Source organism: Monopterus albus, unplaced genomic scaffold, assembly GCF_001952655.1.
Source record: "Monopterus albus unplaced genomic scaffold, M_albus_1.0 scaffold79.1, whole genome shotgun sequence".
Lineage (NCBI taxonomy): Eukaryota > Metazoa > Chordata > Actinopteri > Synbranchiformes > Synbranchidae > Monopterus > Monopterus albus.
In genome coordinates this window covers 2159061-2177591 of record NW_018127959.1, presented here as the reverse complement: position 1 = coordinate 2177591, position 18531 = coordinate 2159061, and the positions used below count along the sequence as shown (strand labels likewise).

The 18531-nt window shown below is 41.8% G+C and overlaps 2 protein-coding genes across 3 annotated transcripts in view; one reads left to right on the top strand and one right to left on the bottom strand.

Annotated features, from left to right (window-relative positions):
- Positions 1-8077, top strand: part of LOC109963778 (integrin beta-2-like) — a 25130-nt gene extending 17053 nt beyond the window's left edge. The window contains 6 exon segments of the mRNA XM_020606618.1: positions 911-1101; positions 2050-2282; positions 4490-4709; positions 4911-5125; positions 5447-5613; positions 7541-8077. Coding sequence (XP_020462274.1) covers positions 911-1101; positions 2050-2282; positions 4490-4709; positions 4911-5125; positions 5447-5613; positions 7541-7606 — 1092 coding nt within the window. The 3' untranslated portion in view covers positions 7607-8077.
- Positions 8078-10159: 2082 nt separating this feature from the next.
- The window catches only part of ubxn4 (UBX domain protein 4), a 26843-nt gene continuing 18471 nt past the window's right edge, over positions 10160-18531 (bottom strand). The window contains exons 10-13 of one of the 2 annotated variants that reach the window (XM_020606615.1): positions 17767-17869; positions 13965-14096; positions 11959-12173; positions 10160-10947 (exon numbers count right to left, since the gene is read on the bottom strand). In XM_020606615.1, coding sequence (XP_020462271.1) covers positions 10809-10947; positions 11959-12173; positions 13965-14096; positions 17767-17869 — 589 coding nt within the window. In that variant the 3' untranslated portion in view covers positions 10160-10808. The remainder of the gene's footprint in view (positions 10948-11958; positions 12174-13964; positions 14097-17766; positions 17870-18531) is intronic. The other variant, XM_020606616.1, reaches the window with a different exon arrangement.

Here is an 18531-nt window from a genome sequence, read left to right as displayed (position 1 = left end):
TTGGTTGGGCTAGCCCCATACTACACAGAAACGTCAACCGAGACGTCTCTGTTACCAGCTTTACAGCTGGTCATAGCAGTAGTCAAAACATGAAGCAAATTGTGTGTGTCTGTTGGTTAAGTGGTGTGTAGCTAAAAACATTCTCACGACCTCTAGTAACATGTCGTGGCTTAAACATAAGAACCTATTATGGCTAAGGCTACAGTTATACACGTCATTATAATAATATTAACACCCTGTCTGCTGACAGTCATCAACTCTTCTCTCTAGTTATCCTTGACCAGATGTACCCTGTAGAAACTCATAAGCATGACTAAGCATTTAACAGTCTAACTAGACATCCTATCTCCACTAAACATTTCTAATACATAAAGTATCTATCCAATATCTATCTGACTAAAAATACCTAACAAAACCATTTAAGGTAGCCTTTGTATCCTTCTCTCTAGTCCCATTCTCCAAATTCTGAGATCGGCATGTCTGTTTTGCTGTGCGCACTTCTGGCTGTACAACACATTGCTGTTTGGCAAAATAATAAAAATCTAATCTCATCATCCCCAGATCAAAATATATATGAAAGCCTTCTCCCATGTTTAAGGTCTTTCCCTCAGAATTTTCTCTTGGCTGGACATGCCCAGAGTAGCTCTAAAAGGAGGTGACCTGGAGAAATCACTATTCAACTTACACTCAACTGAAAACCATGCATGTGGGAGAAGCTAGCATAACAGCATGATTTGAAACAAGAAGAGATGCAGGAGATTGTGTCTAAAACAAGGGACAGAGATGTTGAAATCTCCAAGATAAGCACTGTAGCTAATGGATGGTTTTGGAAGAAAATGTTTAGATTTATTAAATGCTAAAAATGTATCCCATTTCTGTTTGACTCCTCAACCCCAACTGCCCTCTCCAGATTTCTTTTAACGTCACCGTGACAGCAGACTCATGTATGGAGAACAAATCTTTCATTATCAGACCACTGGGAATTAAAGATACGCTGACAGTGGCCTTGTCTACAAATTGTGTGTGTCAGTGTCAAGATCCCAGTAATATCAACCACCCACACTGTAAAAAAAAGGGAACCATCACCTGTGGTATTTGCAGGTAAGCTACCTAGACAAAAACTGACTTAACATGTTTTCACTAATCACAGAATAGATAGTATATCTAAATCACGTTTATCTTACCTCCCTCCACGCTCCATGTACACAGGAGTGCCTGTCTGGTCTCCCGCAAGAACCATGATGGTGTGCATTAGAAATTCTTTTGACTGCATAAAATGTACATGTACCAGAGTAATCCTCAGCTGAGTAGGGATGGATAAAGTCTGTTTACCCAGGTCAGCTGAAGTAATATCAGATCTAGGTCTCCCCCCCCCATGTCACTAGTTCCTCTACCTACATGTGTGGGTTTGTTGTTTCCTATCTGGCTTAGCCCTGCAGTCGGCTAATGGCCATCCAGGTATAGAGGGGGTCGGCTTCAGGATTTCTCCTACTGTCACCATGACTACCTGAAGTGTTTACTGCTCCAGTGCAGGGCTTGCCATTAAGCTTTTTCAGCCATTGCAGCTACGTTGGGCAAATAGCTGAAATCATTTACTTGCCCACAGCCAAACCTTCTTGTCCAAAAGGGAAAATGTAGGCCTGTTAAAAAATAACTAAAGTATTATCATCATTCAGCTACTAAGCCCCAAAAGAATTTTATGGTAATTGAATTTCACTATCACTTTACATGACTGCTTTAAGATGAACATTTTTCAGACCTTTGAAGGAATTTCCTTTGTCATTTTACTTTGTAACCCTCCGGTGCTGGTGCTTCACCATCATTTTGTTTAGTTTGCATTTAATTGCCTGTTTTAGGTGGTTGGAGAGAGTTGAGCATGACAACATCATTTCCTGTGGTCATCTTTACTTAACTGAAAAGAAACTGTGTTATCTGAGAAACTGATTAAAATTATATTTTTTCAACACCTTGAAAGTAAACCATGACTGTTTAACCTGTGCACGAATCAAAACACAGAATCAACAGTCACTCTAACTGGTTCTTTTTCAGATGCCATGAAGGCTTCATCGGTCAGTTCTGCCAGTGCTCCATTGGTGATAAAGACGAGCGCTCGCTGCGAGCGTCCTGTCAGAGGCAGAATGGCACTGTGTGTGAGGGTCGAGGGGACTGTGTGTGTGGCAGGTGTCAGTGCTATAACACAGAGGGTGGAAGCAGTTACCACGGCGACTTCTGCGAGTGTGACGATGAACACTGTGAGAAGTTCCAGAATAAACTGTGTGGAGGTAGGGTTCCAGTCATTTTCTGTTCATCTGCTTTATAAAGACTTTTTCATTAAAGGTGTCCCAATCCAGTTTTTTGGCCCCGATACTGATCCAATACTTATTATCTACAGTAAATGTTCATTAACCCTCCTGTTATGTTGCAGAACAGAAGAGGTGTCTCATGCTAATTTATCAACAACTTCATATAAAGAAAAGATTTCAAAATGTGAAATAAACTTTAAAAAAATCAATCGCCTGAAAAAATAATGTATTTTATATGTAGGTCTTTCCAATGTACATTAAAAAAACTTTTAACATGCACTTTTTATGAAAAACGAGTGCATTATCCTCATTGAACCATAATCTGTGAGAGATGAAGAACACCACTGCACTAAATAGTGATTGAAATGGTTAGTAATGGTAAAATTAACCCAGGAACATCACTGCTGTTCCTGACAAATGAACATAACAGGTGAGTTAAATATATGACATATTGAAACTGAGATTAATCTGGCTCACTGTATCTTTCTGCAGCCTCTTGATCCAAATACTGGATCACGTCCTGGTTTCAAAATATTACGTTTATTAACTTAAATTATTGATATGAATAAAAGAATAACAGCTATAAAACTCATTCTAGAACTACAGATGGTGGATACTAACAGAAAAACAGGCTTCAGGCCATGGCTGTGCATGTAAAGCATGAATGACATGTCAGTCCAGCCTGCAGACAGGCAGTGTAGACAGCTGGACTGCAGCACTAGATTGACCCTAAGAAGAAAAGGAATTAGAAACGTGATAAAAGGAAAACCATAACTAATATAACATGTTCTGCCACTAAACCATATCAGTTTGTATGTGATTCTATGTGAGCACCAGTAGAAAAGGAATTACCAGTATCACAGTCAGGATAAAAATCCTGCATTGAAAATGTTAGGTAAATGTATTATCATGAAAAAGTACTTAAAGTATTGAAAGTAGAAGTATGCTACTCAATGCAGAAAAATGTTATACTATATATACTAGGCTATATATACTACCATTATCTACAGCACTTATTCTTGAATAGGGCCGCGGGGGCCTGGAGCCAATCCCAGCTGACACTGGGTGAGAGGAGGAGTCCACCCTGTACAGGTCGCCGGTCACAGGGCACCGTTATACTATTACAGGCATATATTATATTTTCATTAGGGATCAACCTGCTATTTTCTCCATTAATCGACTGGCCTGTTTGTAAAACAGCCACAATGGTCTTTTCTGTACTTCCTCTCTCACTAAAGTAATACAGGAGACACAGAGCCTACTCTGAACCACAGGGAGGGATGGTGTTCTCGGAGGTATTCATTGCTGGTATAAAGAAATTCTTCGCTGCTGACTTGAATCACTTTTTTGGCGAATGGAGATTGGTGATAGACTCTCAGCCTCCTTCTCTGCCACTTCTCCAGCGCATGAGTGCGTCTGGCGCCTGTTGCAGAGTCTGACAGGCAGCACTTTGACCTTGTTTACTTCACAACACTGGACAGCTGTATCTCTTTAGATCAGTCTGTAATGTGCTGCAGTTACAGTATGTTGTTCTGTCTACTGGACAATGCCTGATGAAGATGGAAAGATTCCATTTGTGTTTATTTTTGACCTGCAATTGAATAGTGATGCTACCTGAGGTTTCCCCTGTTTAGCTTTGTTTGCACAAACTATTTTGTAAATCTTATTTCACCATTACATTTTCCTGCCAACCTGCCCTAGTGAGTCCATTTGGCTGTGCAGTCTCCGCCTGGTATTTATACACAACTGTTACACCTCACCATGGTTACGTTTCAGTTACTGTGACGGAGCAGTGATCTAGCTGAGCGAGTCTGTAGTGGAGCGGTCTTTCTTAGACATGTTAGTGAAGAGCAGCCAGTTACTGGGTCTTTCTACAATCTGATTAGTGTTGTCTTCAATTTCAGCATTTTCTCTGTCTCTGTAGCTGCTGTAGCCCTGATACATATGTAGCTACATATGGATCCTTTAACTATAAATCTCTTTTTAGTTCCACTTCAAAGATTTCTGCCATTGGTTTTATTTTTTTAGGCCGCTGCTGGTCACATCTACTGTCCCCACTGCTTATGGGCTTAGTTTCATTTCAAGATTTGAAGTTATTCAAAGAGAATGCAGTATATGTTGAGTAACATGCATGCACAAATGTGTAATTATCAGTGCTCTAACTCTCTGTTCCTCACAACTTGCAGGAAATGGTAAGTGCAACTGTGGCAGATGCGAATGCAATGCAGGCTACGAGGGCTCAGCCTGTCAGTGCAAGGTGTCTGAGGAGGAGTGTCGTACCGCTAACAGCACTGTGTGCTACGGCAGAGGGACCTGCAAGTGTAACCGCTGTGAGTGTAAAGATGGATACCAGCGACCGAAATGCAAGGAATGCCTTGGCTGCCCTGACCCATGCCAGACCAAATTGTAAGGAGTCCAAACTTCCTTCAACTTTTGTTTTCAAATGATTATTAAAGGTTTATTTCACCAAGTTACAGCAAAGAAAAATAAATAAAAACATTCCAATATTTGGTCACAAATTTATATAGCTGCTCTGCTACTGACCAATGGTCAGATCTTAATACCTGACCCTGGAATATTAACTGTTACAGTTTATCTTGTTTCCAGGAACTGCATTGAATGCCTTGGCTTCGACTCAGGTCCTTTTAAAAAAAACTGCAGTGAAACTTGCAGCAAGAGCATTTATCATGGCCTAGTAGAGCAGCTCACCATATCAAGCAAGCAGTGTCACCAGAAGGACTCTGAAGGCTGCTGGATCACATTTATGCTGGACCAGCTGGTCGGAGAGGACAACTACAAGGCTGAAATTCTGAAACAGAGAGGTAAGCTGCTGACTGACTAAGAAGACTCATCAGAGTTTTGCTTAAACCTAAGTATTGGACATATAAGCATGTTAACATATTGGCTGATGATGAAAAGTCAGCAATTCAAGTTATTACACTCGATCTGGAGGGAAACATGAATGTCTGAACCACGTCATAGCAATTTATCAAATAGTCTGGACTAAATTGGTGGACTAACAGACAAACAGACCAACCCACATAACCATCCCTAGAACCCAGAAAGGTCAGCTGATATACAGTACACTTCCAGACATTTTGAATGTGTGTAAAAGCATCTATAATTTATAACTCTTCTTCCAGACTGTCCAGAACCTCCCAGTGTTGTAGCTATCATCGGAGGCTCCATAGCGTCCGTGGCGCTCATCGGCATCCTGCTGCTGATGCTCATCAAATTACTCTTATACATGAAGGATCTAAAAGAGTTCCGGAAATTTGAAAATGAAAAGAAGAAGTCTAAATGGGCAGAGGTGAGATGCTGTTTAAAAAGGTTATTACTGCTCCAGGGGAGATGCGCATGTCTTGGATACAATGTGGATTGACACATCTGCAGCATGAGACAGGGTGTGAGACATGCACAGAAAATGCTTCCAGAAGGCTTTCTATGTGGATTAGAGGTGACTGTTCTAAGACAGCGATGTCACACTCATTTTTAGGAACGGGACTTTTTCCTTGCTGAAAGTAATCCACACTGAGCATGTTTTGCGTCTCACGTTGCTGATATTACTATATCCTATCAAAAGTGTCAATCCACACTGAATTTGACATTGGTGCATAAGACATGCATCACCCCTGGAACCCTCACGGTTTTTTATGCTTCATATTTATCAAGCATCTAAGAATCACTCCTAGGAATTGCACTGAAAGTTAACTTAGGAGTAAGAACTCCTACCTTAGAGTAGGACTTAAAACTTATTTATGAAGCATTCTACTCTCACTTTCATCGAGAATTCCCACTCGCAAGAACAAGTGTGAGGTCACGGTTTTATGACACTGAGCCGCAAAGGCGACATTATACTGATGTGTTGTAGGTTTTCTGACAGTCAGGGTTTGTAGATATAGACAGTGGAATGTGAAATGCCGATATCAGCGCCACTTGTCAAGTGAAGGCTTTACATCTGTGTATAGACAAGTAGCTGGCAACAAAAAATAATACATTAATTATACGCTGTAGTAATGTGCTTTATATCGGGGGAACATTATTATTTTCAAATGAAAGTTTTGGTCCACTATCACTGTCATTTGAGTCATGTGTGGGTCCATTTGGTCACTAAATCCAGTAAATCAAGGATCACATTCACCCACAAACATTATGGTGGTGATCTGCTTCCATATCCAACTGGCGCTATATCATTTCCAGGTAGTAGGCCTATTAAGTTAACGGCTTTTAACCTTAAAGCGTGTAGGCTATTTCCTCAGTCTTTTTTGTTAGTAAAAAAACAAATGAATACACCATATACATTTATATAATTAAATATAGAAGATTCAATTCGATTCAATTGTATGTATGTGTATAGCACCAAATCACAACAAAAGTCGTCTCAGGACATTTTACAAAGTCAGGTCTAGACCTTACTGTTATTATTATAGAGGAAAAACCCAACAAATCCCCCTGAGCAGGCACTTGGCGACAGTGGGGATGAAAAACTCCCTTTAACGGAAGAAACCTCCGACAGACCCCGGCTCTTGGTGGGCGGCCTTCTGCCTTGACCGGTTGGGGTGAGTGGATAGAGGAGAGAGAGAAGGAAAGAAAGAAGATGGCTGTATTTTTAAAAAGTCACAGTCAAATGATAGAAATATAGTCTAACATTCACAGAAATGATTCCAAAAGTGCCTGTTCATGTTGGTAAACATAATGTATTCTGGGCAGATAGGATGCATAGTAACCGGTACCCAGAATAGTTTAGTCATGTACACAGGGATATGCATAACCAGATTTCTCTCTGTTCCACATAAACACCATATGCCGAATATAATCAAAACCAGGATAGTCCTAATAACCAGGATGCTTAATTCCATGTAAATGCACTCATTGCTTTGGTGGATTCTGTGGAGCATTTTACTGGCTTAGCTCTTAAAAATAGACTAAATAGGCTTCAAGTGGCAGCCACCTTATAAAACACGAGTCATACGGCAGCAGATATGCAGGTGGTGTAGACAGTTAGATGGATTAATATAGCAGCTTATCTGTTGCATGACATGCGCGTCTCAAAAACACGACTGAGTCACCTCAAATGCAGGACTGTAATTCTAACTAAGGATCAGAATCAGACTGGCTTCTGGCCAATACCGAGCATGTGAAATACGCCCGTTACCGGTAGTAATGGATCAAGACTTCTCTAAATTAAATCATCATAAATAAAAACAAACTTATAAATGGGCTTCTTCTATTCCCAGGCCGACAACCCACTGTTCCAGAATGCCACCACCACTGTGGCCAACCCCACCTTCACTGGCGAGTGAGGGCCACCACTGCGACACAGCGGTCCTGCTGCAGACCCACCTTACACCTTATGGCTGCTTCTAAGCAGATAAGAAATTGTAATGCTAATGCAATGTTAACCAGTGCAAATTTCCAAATGTCCATATTCACAAAGTTGTTTACCAATATTAGTGGTAATTTTCCTGCTTTCTTACTGAGGAGTAACTCATTTACTGTCTTATCTACTAATTGTTTTCTCCAAAACATATGCACATTTTTGCTCATTGCTTGTAATACTTGAATATGAGATATACGGTCAAGTAGTACAGTTTATAAGATATACTTTGTTTATACTCTGCCTATCCAGTACATTCTGTACCATTACACATCATATGATGTGGTTCATACTACTGATTTCTAACATGACACCTTGTAAATGTTTGTCTGTAAAACCACGCGAGTTGAAGGTAATATGAATAAACAAAGATGGAAAAAGTGACAAGAACGTCTTGATGTGTTCTTATTTAAATATTGTACAGGCAAAGTAAGATATATAAGCTGTGTAATCAGTGTTTGTAGTTAACAGATGACAGCCAATCCTGCACGTCCTCTTTTAGCTCTGTTTGGTCTCTAGCAGGTCCTGAGGGAAATATCTAGCTTTGTATTTGCTAAATGCGCCACTCTGTTCACCAGCTGAGTAGGTATTGTACAATACTGTTCAAACAGCTACTTACTGGGGATGATGAAAGCAGTATAAACAGTCGATGAATGACAAACTAAGAGTCACTGAAACTTAGCACTTCATTTACAGTGGTTGGTGCAAAGCCATGTACCTGAAAGCAATGCTCTGACTTCTTGCAAACGGCAATTATCCCTAGTGTTGGCTTCTCCAAACCCTCGAGATTCATCTAGAGAAGGCTGTATGGTGGTGTCAGCTGTTAGTGCAAAGAATACAACGTTTTTTTTCCTTGTTTTTCCACCAGTTAAATGGCTAAATGGCAGAATGGTCTATCAAGTGTCAGAGGGACTGTACAAATGGCAACACTGTGAAGTTGTTGGAGGCATTTGTTGTTGATGTTAGCATGCTCTTCACCAGTCAGCACATCTGTGAAAAACTATGACACAGGGATTTTCTGAGATTAGGGTTAGGGTTAACCCTAAACCATGGCAACAACCCCAAAAAAACCAATGCATCTGGTGGCAAACTGTCATCAACAGTGCCATAGCCGGCATGTATAACTATCCATGGAACTTCCCCACAGAGTAGTTCACATGCTCCATGTTTGCCATTTCATCCATCATCAAGGCACAGATGGTTTACCTACCCTCCTTCTTCCTGTCCTGTGTGCAAGCCTGTATTGCAGAAAATAACAGTTTTGTGAATCCTGGATTTGCAGAGATGTTGCTGTACCAAGTCCAGATGGTTTCTGGGTGATTCAAAGCATACGCCTGGGTTGAAGAGAGGTGCAGGATCACAACAAATGCAATTCCTGCGACACTTTGGACATTTTTCTTTGCTCTTCTCTGATACAGATTTTCTTTGGCACACCAGGAAAGGGAGTCGCCAGCATCTTTGCACATCCAGTAGATGGCCTTGGACAGTGACTTTACACCTTTCATTGGTCTGAGTCTTACCTCTAGTGCTGGAGCCCAGAGGCTGTAACGAATGAACACAGGACTGTCAGTTTGATCGGTGTAGGGCTTAAATTAAAAAAGCTGCCAAAACCATCAGTTTGCCTCAATCTCTGTGTAAAAGGGGCTGTTGAAAGGCCTTCTCCATCTGCTGAACTCAGCGCTGGTTGAAAGTAGTTAGCTGAACATGGACAAATTAATGGCAGTATAACTGAACAAAGAGCAGTGCTAGCCTGATTTGATTCTTGCTGATATGACATGAGACTGAATTAGTTAACTCTGTATAAGCTGATGTCCAAGTCTTCAACCTAACCTTCCACAGGTGCGGAGCAGTGACAAAGAATCAGGGTTAAGTCATTTACTGATGGACACCTTCACTTCATGGGCTCCAACAGAAAAATGAGTTGCAGCAGGTTTTCAGATGAAAGTATGAAGTGCCTTTACAGGAAAACTGATTAAACTAGACTGTGGAAGACATTTCCATCAGTGGAGCTATAAAACATGAATCCAAATGAAGATTAACATACTAGGAACAGAACATACATAGAAATAGGCTTGCTTTATAAACTGTACAACAAGTTCAGCTTCATTTGACCCCGCTTCCTGAATGATGGATGGGTTATTTAGGTCTCATGGGTCTGCTCTGAGGCGGCACAGCACGAGCATAAGAGAACCACTATTTAAGACACCATAGCAGAGCTCTAACTGTGGGCCTAGATAAGTCATGGTCAAACTTGTATAGCGCTTTTCTACGAGCACTTTACACCATTTCCCATTGACACATTCACACACCAGTGACTTCACCAGGAGTAACTAGGGGTTCAGTGCTTTGCCCAAGGACACTGACATATGAATTGGAGAAGCTGGGGATTGAACCACTGGCCCCTGAGCCACAGCCACCCCTTGTGTGGAGAATAGGGATCAAATAAAAAAATAACCAAGCAAAACACAATTCACACAGCTGAAAAACAGGCCGCTTTATTTTTACTGTTAATGGGAACTAGACTATTCATCCACTGTCAACTATTAGAAACACATACAGCCAAAGTGTGCAAGATGTACTGTCCCCTGCATCTGCAAGCTGACTGATGAAATACTTTATACAGGTTTAAAACAAATCTCTATTCTGCTGTTCTATAAGAAGCCCACCCCCGAACCCCAAAACGCAGACACTCCATATTGTGATGTGAAGCCAGACTCAGATTACACCTTCAGGTCAGATTTCCTGTTCATTTGCTCTTTTCAAAACATTTGGTGTCAGAGTAGTTTAAGACTATCTGATAACAATTAACTCTGTTTATTGTGATGCATCTGACAATGAGCAAAAACCCCAGAAGAGGATGCTGGTGTAGCTTTTTACAGTCTGGCAAGATGATGTAATCCAAGTCCGGGTTTGAAGACAATTATAATCAACAAAAAACATTCAGCTCAAGCCCAAAGGAGGTTCTGTTGAATGTTATTATTGTCACCATGCAGGTGAGATGGAGGACGTGGCCTGGAACACACTAAGACAAAGAGAAAAGCAAATCGGCTCTAAGTGCAGCAGAAATCTTCAGCTGGTACCAATTCACAGCAGGAGAGCAAAAGGAAGGACAAGCTGCTGTCACTGCACTACATCTGCTGGGTGGAGTTCCCATTCCACGTGTTGTTGTCATCCTCACTGTCCTCCTGAGTCCTCAACCTGCAGATTTTACCCTCTTTCTTGAAGTCCTTGGGCCGCCTCTCTAAAGTGCGCTTGGAGAGACTGTCACTGAGTGGATAAGGAGGAAAACGGCACAGACACAGGAAGTCAGTTAACACCTATTGATAAAAACGTTTTCCTAAAAGCTTTGATTTTGGTTCAAAATATGCTGGTGGAACTGAGCTCTGCTTCAACAAACTAGCATGATAAACTACATGAGTAAGGTAAGCACAAACCTGACTCAATAATATCAAAACGTTCTTATAACAATATTTATCCTAAGTTGGTTTTAGTCACTTTGACCACAGCAGCAGCAGAACCTGAGTGGCTTCAGCAGAATAAGGGGGTTTTATTGCCCATTATTTGAAGGAGAATTAGTGTGTTATTGGGTTTTCTAAAATGTAATAGTACTGCTCACTACACACACAGGGGAAACATGCTGTGTGCAGAATTCAACAATGTCAGTGGGTTTCCGTTTACCAGAACCTAAAAAAGTGCAAATGACTCGTCTGTGAGATCCATGTGACTCCTGCTCTGAATCAAGAACCTGGCTAAACTCATTCATCTCTGCCGTAGGCCTCAGACCTCTTTCTTATTTCAGAGTGTGTAAAGTGATGGCCGTTCTTAGCCTCAAGAGGCGCTGGTTTGGCTCACTGAGGTTTTTTTTATCAGTAGCTTTTAGTTTGAGAGAGATTATGGAGAGTACATGAAATTCAGTATCGGTTTTGGTCTCTGTATATGATGTTTTTAAAATATCAAAAAACAAAATAGAGAATCCACCAGATTTAACCTTTCAAATCCCACAAACCTTCTCTACCACCAAAGGTGCACTTTGACCTTTAAATGTTATCTAGAGCATGAGAGTTCAGTCATTCTCCACCTCCATGTTTTGATACTGTATATATCTAGATACATGGCCCACCATCCATCTGAATAACAAAAACCATATCGACATTCATAGATTCACCTGGTTTTCATTCCAATTATATATGGGTGAATCTTTTCAGCCCCTCCTTGGATCAACAGTAGTTGATGAAAAGTATAGATGCTGCTGGGGTGGCGCAGTGACTGTCCCCTTACCTTTTTGCCTCTTCCGAGGCCGATGATGAGTTGGGATATAAGCTGGACTGCTGGGCGGGGCCTTGGGGTGCAGCTCCAGGAGGAGGTGAGGCTGCAAACAGGAAGGAGTTCAGGAACCTCCAAACAGCCAGCAGAGGGTAGACGAGCGTGCCCAGAATGGCCCAGAACCCACCTCCAGAGGACCGGACCACTGTGCTGGTAGGCCTGCCTGACTGCTGTGAGGAAGAGCATACACATAACGAATACACAGCTGACTCGGTCGGATTCATCTTTAAGGGTTTTTAGGATACAAGAGACATGTTTAAAAGTTAGGCACATCAATGTATTTGTTAAGAGCTAGACCAGCAGCTTTCTACCCTCGCTTCCTTATGCTAAACTAAGCCAACCCTATCCTGATTCAGCTCTGCACTAAACGGTAAGAAGACTGGGAAGCAGATATGAGCTCTCAGTCAAAAGGCTGGTGGACGTAAATCACAAGATTAGTGACTTACCAGAGTCAACAGGGGGACTGCATGCTCATACGCTAACTACTGTCATGATTAATACTATGCACAGGCCTTGAAAGTCAGTAGGTAGGCTACTTAACAAAATCCAATTAAAAAACAAACAAATGTTCCAGAAAATAACTGGTGCACTAATTAAAACAGAATGTGATCCAAGATTCCAAAATAAATCTGCATCAACATCTATAATTCTATGATCTGAACCACAATTCACTCACTTTCTAAAAATGTAGGAATTTAATGTGTTTTACAATTGTTTTGTCAGTGTGAGCAGGTTACAGGTGTTAACAGCAGGTTAAGTTGGTGAAACCGCTGCACAGTCTGCACACTGTTGTCACCATCAGAATAAAGCAGTGAATAAAAAAAATTAAACCTTGTTTTCATATTGTTTGATTGATTGCATTCTAAAGCACAAACTTGCAACCCTGTGGAAAGGATTTTGCCATTCAGCTGTTCAGCTTCCAACAGCTGTGCAAGAGAGCACGACCACAGGGCTTCTTCTTTACTTCTAAGTAGGCATTCATACAGCAGCCTATGGGCTATGGTTTGTGTGTGCATGCGGTACTGTACCTTTGAGTGTAGGCTGAGTGCCACCTACAGACATACTGTAACGCATGTCATGCTGTGGGACAAATGAGGGTCACGGTGAAAGTGGCCACTTATCACAGCAGAGAGTGACACTTTGGGTGCCTACATCTGTACATATATAGCCACAGGCATATTCTTACACAACTTTAAAAAAAATTCAGGAGAATATTTTCAAAAAAAATGTCCCTGCACCAGAAATTTGGCACAGTGCAGGAGAACTGTCAGCCCTGTATTTCTGCAGGCTCCTCTGAGTGCTTTTTGTACACCAAGCACTTCCGATCACAAGTAAACATATGCCCAGTATAGGCACGAGCCTCGCTCGAGGTGCATGTGATACGGTACATACTGCACACGCTATGCTTTTGGTCTGTGGCACTGCATGTGCAATGTGGACCGTCATTATTAAATCTGACTGGCACAGAATCAGATATCTCAGAGCGGTTTACTGGTCAAGGCACATCATTCTGAAAACCGGCCATTTCCAGTGTTCGCCAATTTACTGATATGTCTCTGGCAAGAAGCCTAACAGAAACATAGTGTAGTCACTGACCACAAGAGCGTGCACATATCTTAGAATACAGACTATGTAATCAAAAACAGGTGGGGGATGAGGAACCAAAGTATTTCGATAAGCTTTGCTAATGCAGAATCCAGGATTACTCATTTGATCTTGGATCTGTTTAGCAACGTACAAAGAACACCCCCCTGGCAAGTAAATCCCCTTTGTTGTCCAATGGCAAATATATTCACTGTCTCTCCAAGAAGATTACCGTGTTTTTGGAGACCAATTCCACTCCAGGTATGTCATTATGTTCAATCTGGAAGTCTTTAAAAGCATTCATTGATTGACTGATTATCTCCTATGCCACATGTTTGTAGACAAAGTAAATCGAAACACATGGAAGGTCTACTCACTGGCAGGAGTACAATGGAAGCACTTGGAGCCAGTCCCAACTCCAGCAGAGTCTTGCTCAGGTCTTCGCTGGTGAACTCCCACCGAGGGAACATAGTTGCCAGGGAGAAGTTACTGTAGCGGTTTCCCACTTCCTGACAAAAGACCAGCACAAAACACTTCACAAGTGACTCTACATGAAAGGTTTGACAGTTCTGCATATGCTACTCTTTAATCTACTATAATGTTATTCAAACATATGGTTGTCACTGGGAAGTCAAACTCGAAAAATCAAACTGACTTTAATAATAATAAACTTTATTTCTATGGCACTCAACTGTACAACAGAACAAAACTACAAACAAGTATAATCACTAAATCAAAATAAGACTGCAAACATAAAAACAACAAAAGAAAAACTAAAGAAAAAAAGTTTTTAAGGCCGACTTAAAAACCACTAGTTCCGACTTCGATCGCACCTCTAAGGGAAGGAAATTCCAGAGTCTGGGGCCATATGTAGCAAAGGATCGTTCACCCCATTTTTTATACCACGATCGTGGGACAACCAAAGACAAATGTTTTGAAGAGCGCTCTTCGTGGCACGAAAACTGATAGCATGTCAGACAAATAAGGCGGAGCTAGGCCGTAGATGGTATTAAAAACGAATACTAGAGTCTTAAATTTAACTCTATGGGAAGCCAATGAAGGGAGCGGAGAATCGGGGTAATGTGGGCAAACCTGGGTGTACTGACTAGAGGCCGGGCTGCTGAATTTTGAACTAATTGCAATTTCTGGAGCAAACACCCCCGCATAAAGGGCATTACAATAATCTAGACGCGAAGTGATAAAAGCATGGATGGCTATCTCCAAGTCTGCATGTGATAAAAAAGGTTTCACCTTCTTAGAAATCTTAAATGAAAGAAACAAGTCTTAACTACGGCCCTAATCTGCTTCTCAAAGTTAAAATTACAGTCCAGTATTATTCTGAGGTTTTTCACTGAATCGGAAAGTGGGAGGGTAGAGGCACCAAAACTGGCTGCATCTGCATTTGGGTCACGACTGATAATATATTCAGTTTTACTTTCGTTCAGATAAAGAAAATTTTGAGCAAGCCACTGCTTAATTTCCTGGACGCAATTATCCAACGGGGTAAGTGCGTTTGGGTCCGACAAAAGCAGTGACATGTAGATCTGAATGTCATCTGTGTAAAAAAGGAATTGAACATCATGTCTAGTTATAATTGTCGCCAGAGGTGCAATATATAAAAAGAGTAAAGGGGCCAAGATTGAACCTTGAGGAATGCCTGAGGTGAGCGGTGCTGTATTAGAAACGTAGTCATCAGAAAAGGTTCTGTCAGTTAGGAAGGAAGTAAACCAGTTTAAAACCGTACCTTTCAGTCCAACGAAATGTTCAAGGTTAAATCTCATGGTCAACTGTATCAAACGCTGCCGATAAATCTAAAAGAACTAAAAGAACAGGACATTTAGCGTTGAGAGCAGTGGTAATATCATTATGGATCTTGAGTAGCGCTGACTCTGTACTATGGCAGGGCCTGAAGCCTGAGTGAAACTTGACGATGTCCAACAGATCCAAGTGCGACTGAAACTGGGTGAAAATTTTTTTCCAGTATTTTTGACAAAAAAAGGAAGAAGGGAAATGGGAGGAAAAGATTACAGCAGCAACGGATCAAGATTAGGTTTTTTAAGAAGTGGTCGGACTATTACGTGTTTAAGTGCAGTCGGGACCGTACCCACACCAAGGCAGAGATTAATACAGTAAAAGTAACCAAGGAGGGGCCGAGAATATCAAAGACCTGCTTGGTAATTCTAGCAGGAGCGGGTCCAGAGGCAACAAAACAGGATTTAAATGACTCATACATTCCTTTAGTTGCATCAAAGAGATCGAAGAAAAGGAGTCAAAAATGTGTGAGGACTGTGATACTGGCAGTGTATAAGGTAGCGGCCCAGGAGTGCTTTGCCTAAGGGCCCCAATCTTATCACTGAAGTAGTTCTGAAACTGATTGCAGAGAACAACGGAGCCGTCCATGGGCAAGGCCCCGACTGGGTTTATGACAGTGTATCATTTTAAACAAAATTCTTGGGTTTCGGCTGTTATTTGCTATATTCTTAGCCAAATATTGGGTCTTAGCCTTTTTTGCAGCCTCCTGATAGGCACGGAGGCTGCTTCTAAGAATGTGTAACAAGGTGAGCAAGCCATCTTTCTTCCATTTTCGTTCGGCTCGTCTGCAGCTCCTCCGTAAGGCCCGGGTGGTGTCAGTTTGCCATGGAACAGTGATATTTCCAGCCCTTCTCGTCCTAAAGGGGGCAACAGAGTCCATGATCCGGGCACAGGTAGAGTTTAGAGAAGCAAGGAATGCCTCCGGACAAACCGTGGGGTCCTGATCTCCTGTAGACTGGAACTCCGAGGCTGAAAATGCAGCAGCAAAATCTGCAGGGGTAGAAGGGGTAATAATCCTACGGTATTGAAGGGGGGCCACAGGTCTGGGCCGCCTTGTCGATAACAAGACCTCGAAGTGAATAAAAAAAGTGATATATATTTGACACATCCTTTATACAAACAGACAGACCTCGAGAGATGACGAGGTTTAATGTGCCACCTTGTTTATGAGTGGGACATATAAACTGATTGAGGTCAAAAGAATCCAGCAGAGCATTAAAGTCATTTGAGTGCTGGTCGGACAAGGAATTAACATGAATATTAAAATCCCCGCAAATCAACATACAGTCAGCCTGTGAAATAAAAGCTGCCAAAAATCCCCCAAATTCCTGCAAAAACTCCTTTGATTTGGGAGGACGATAAATGACTGCACATAAAATAGGACAGTGTAGAGTTAAAACAAAAGTTTGAAGCTCGAAGCTGGAGAAAGACTTGGAGGGCAAACAACAATATTTTAAAATTGGCTTAAAAACTGACGCCAGGCCGCCACCTCTACCAGAGAGGCATGGGGACTTAAAAAATAAATAGTCAGCCAGTAAAAGCTCAGACAAAGGAGTATTACTGCCACGCTTTAACCAGGTTTCAGTGATTAAAAACATATCCAAATCAAGAGATGAAATACGATCGTTTAAGATGAAGGTTTTGTTGAAAGATCTAGCATTGAACAAAGCAACCTGGAGTGGGCTAGGCTGCACCTGAAGGCCAACAGTGCAGATCACTGGACGAAGATTGGCATGGAGACAGCGTCAGGTAGAACATTTCCAGCAGGGCCAACGGGACGAAGGAAGCGGTAATTGAGAACAACAGACCAGCTTGCGTCAGGGTAGCCATGCACCCGAGTATCCCTCGGGAGGCAGAGGCGACCGTGGTGCGGTGGGTAGAGCAGTTGTCTCCCAACCAGAAGGTTGAAGGTTTGAATCTCGGTGCCTGCAGTCCAGTGTCTTGCCCTGAACGCCCCCCGTTGCCCCCAATGGCTAGAGCCATTGGTTGAGGTGGCACCACAGATGGCTGCCATTGGTTCTGTACCAGAAACAAATTCCTTCTGTGTAACATACATCGTCTACGACATGGTCTAGCAGGTAGAGAGTAGTGAAGGTGTCGAAGACAGGGCGGTATGGATGTTAGCCAAGGAGGTAGTGACTTTGATTGCCGATTCCAACAGCATTTGAGCAGCTAAACATCAAATTGCGTATTTCTAACAAAGTGTGGCAATCATACACCAGAGTAGGGACAGCGGAGGAAACTTCCAACATAGCAAAATAACAAATACCTAGGAGGAACAGACGGCAGGCCAAATACAACGGCGCCATCTTGAAATTCCCAACCAACCCAGCCATGTTTATATATTAATAGATTGATGAGACAGACCTGAACAGCAAAATCCCAAGCCTCTTGCAGTCTGCTCTGTGAGGGGAACTGGTTGGTGAAGGATGAGCCATCTGGGAGGCGGAACTGTATCCTTGCTATGGTACTGATCACACACACACACACACACACACACACACACACACTTAAAATTATAAGCATAAGTGGACTGTGTGAACAGAAACCTCTTTAGAATACACATGACCTCACAATTTGCAACAATCCTGTGTTTGTGGTACCTGTAAGCCTTTATTAATTATTTCAAAACAGTGAAAAAGCTTCCTCAACAACATTCAGATCAACTGACACCGACCCTGTAGGGACATAATGATATGTGTAATTTTGCAATATTGTGATCTTGTAATATCTACCAGGGTAGTACATATCGTTATTTCACTAGTAAAAATCTGTTCATGTCATAGAATTTGAAATTTACACAACGGACGCTCCATTATCTTTTCAAACTGACTTTTAGAACTGTTGTGTGAAATGAAATGACATGGGTGGAAAGTGACAAACGCAAAACAATCTGCAAATACTACTGGATGAAGGCAATACTAGCCCCTTTTAGGATCGAGACAACCATGGATACACAGCTGTGCACAACACATTAACAGAGATGGGCAAGCAAAGTAGACACACACATGCAAAATGAATCACTTAGTGCACTTTTCTTTTGAAAAAGTAGGCCACGATGGAAGCTCACCACATTGCAGTTTTAAATTAGGCTTTGGCTAATTTAGGTTCCATCATGTTCTGGCTTTTTTC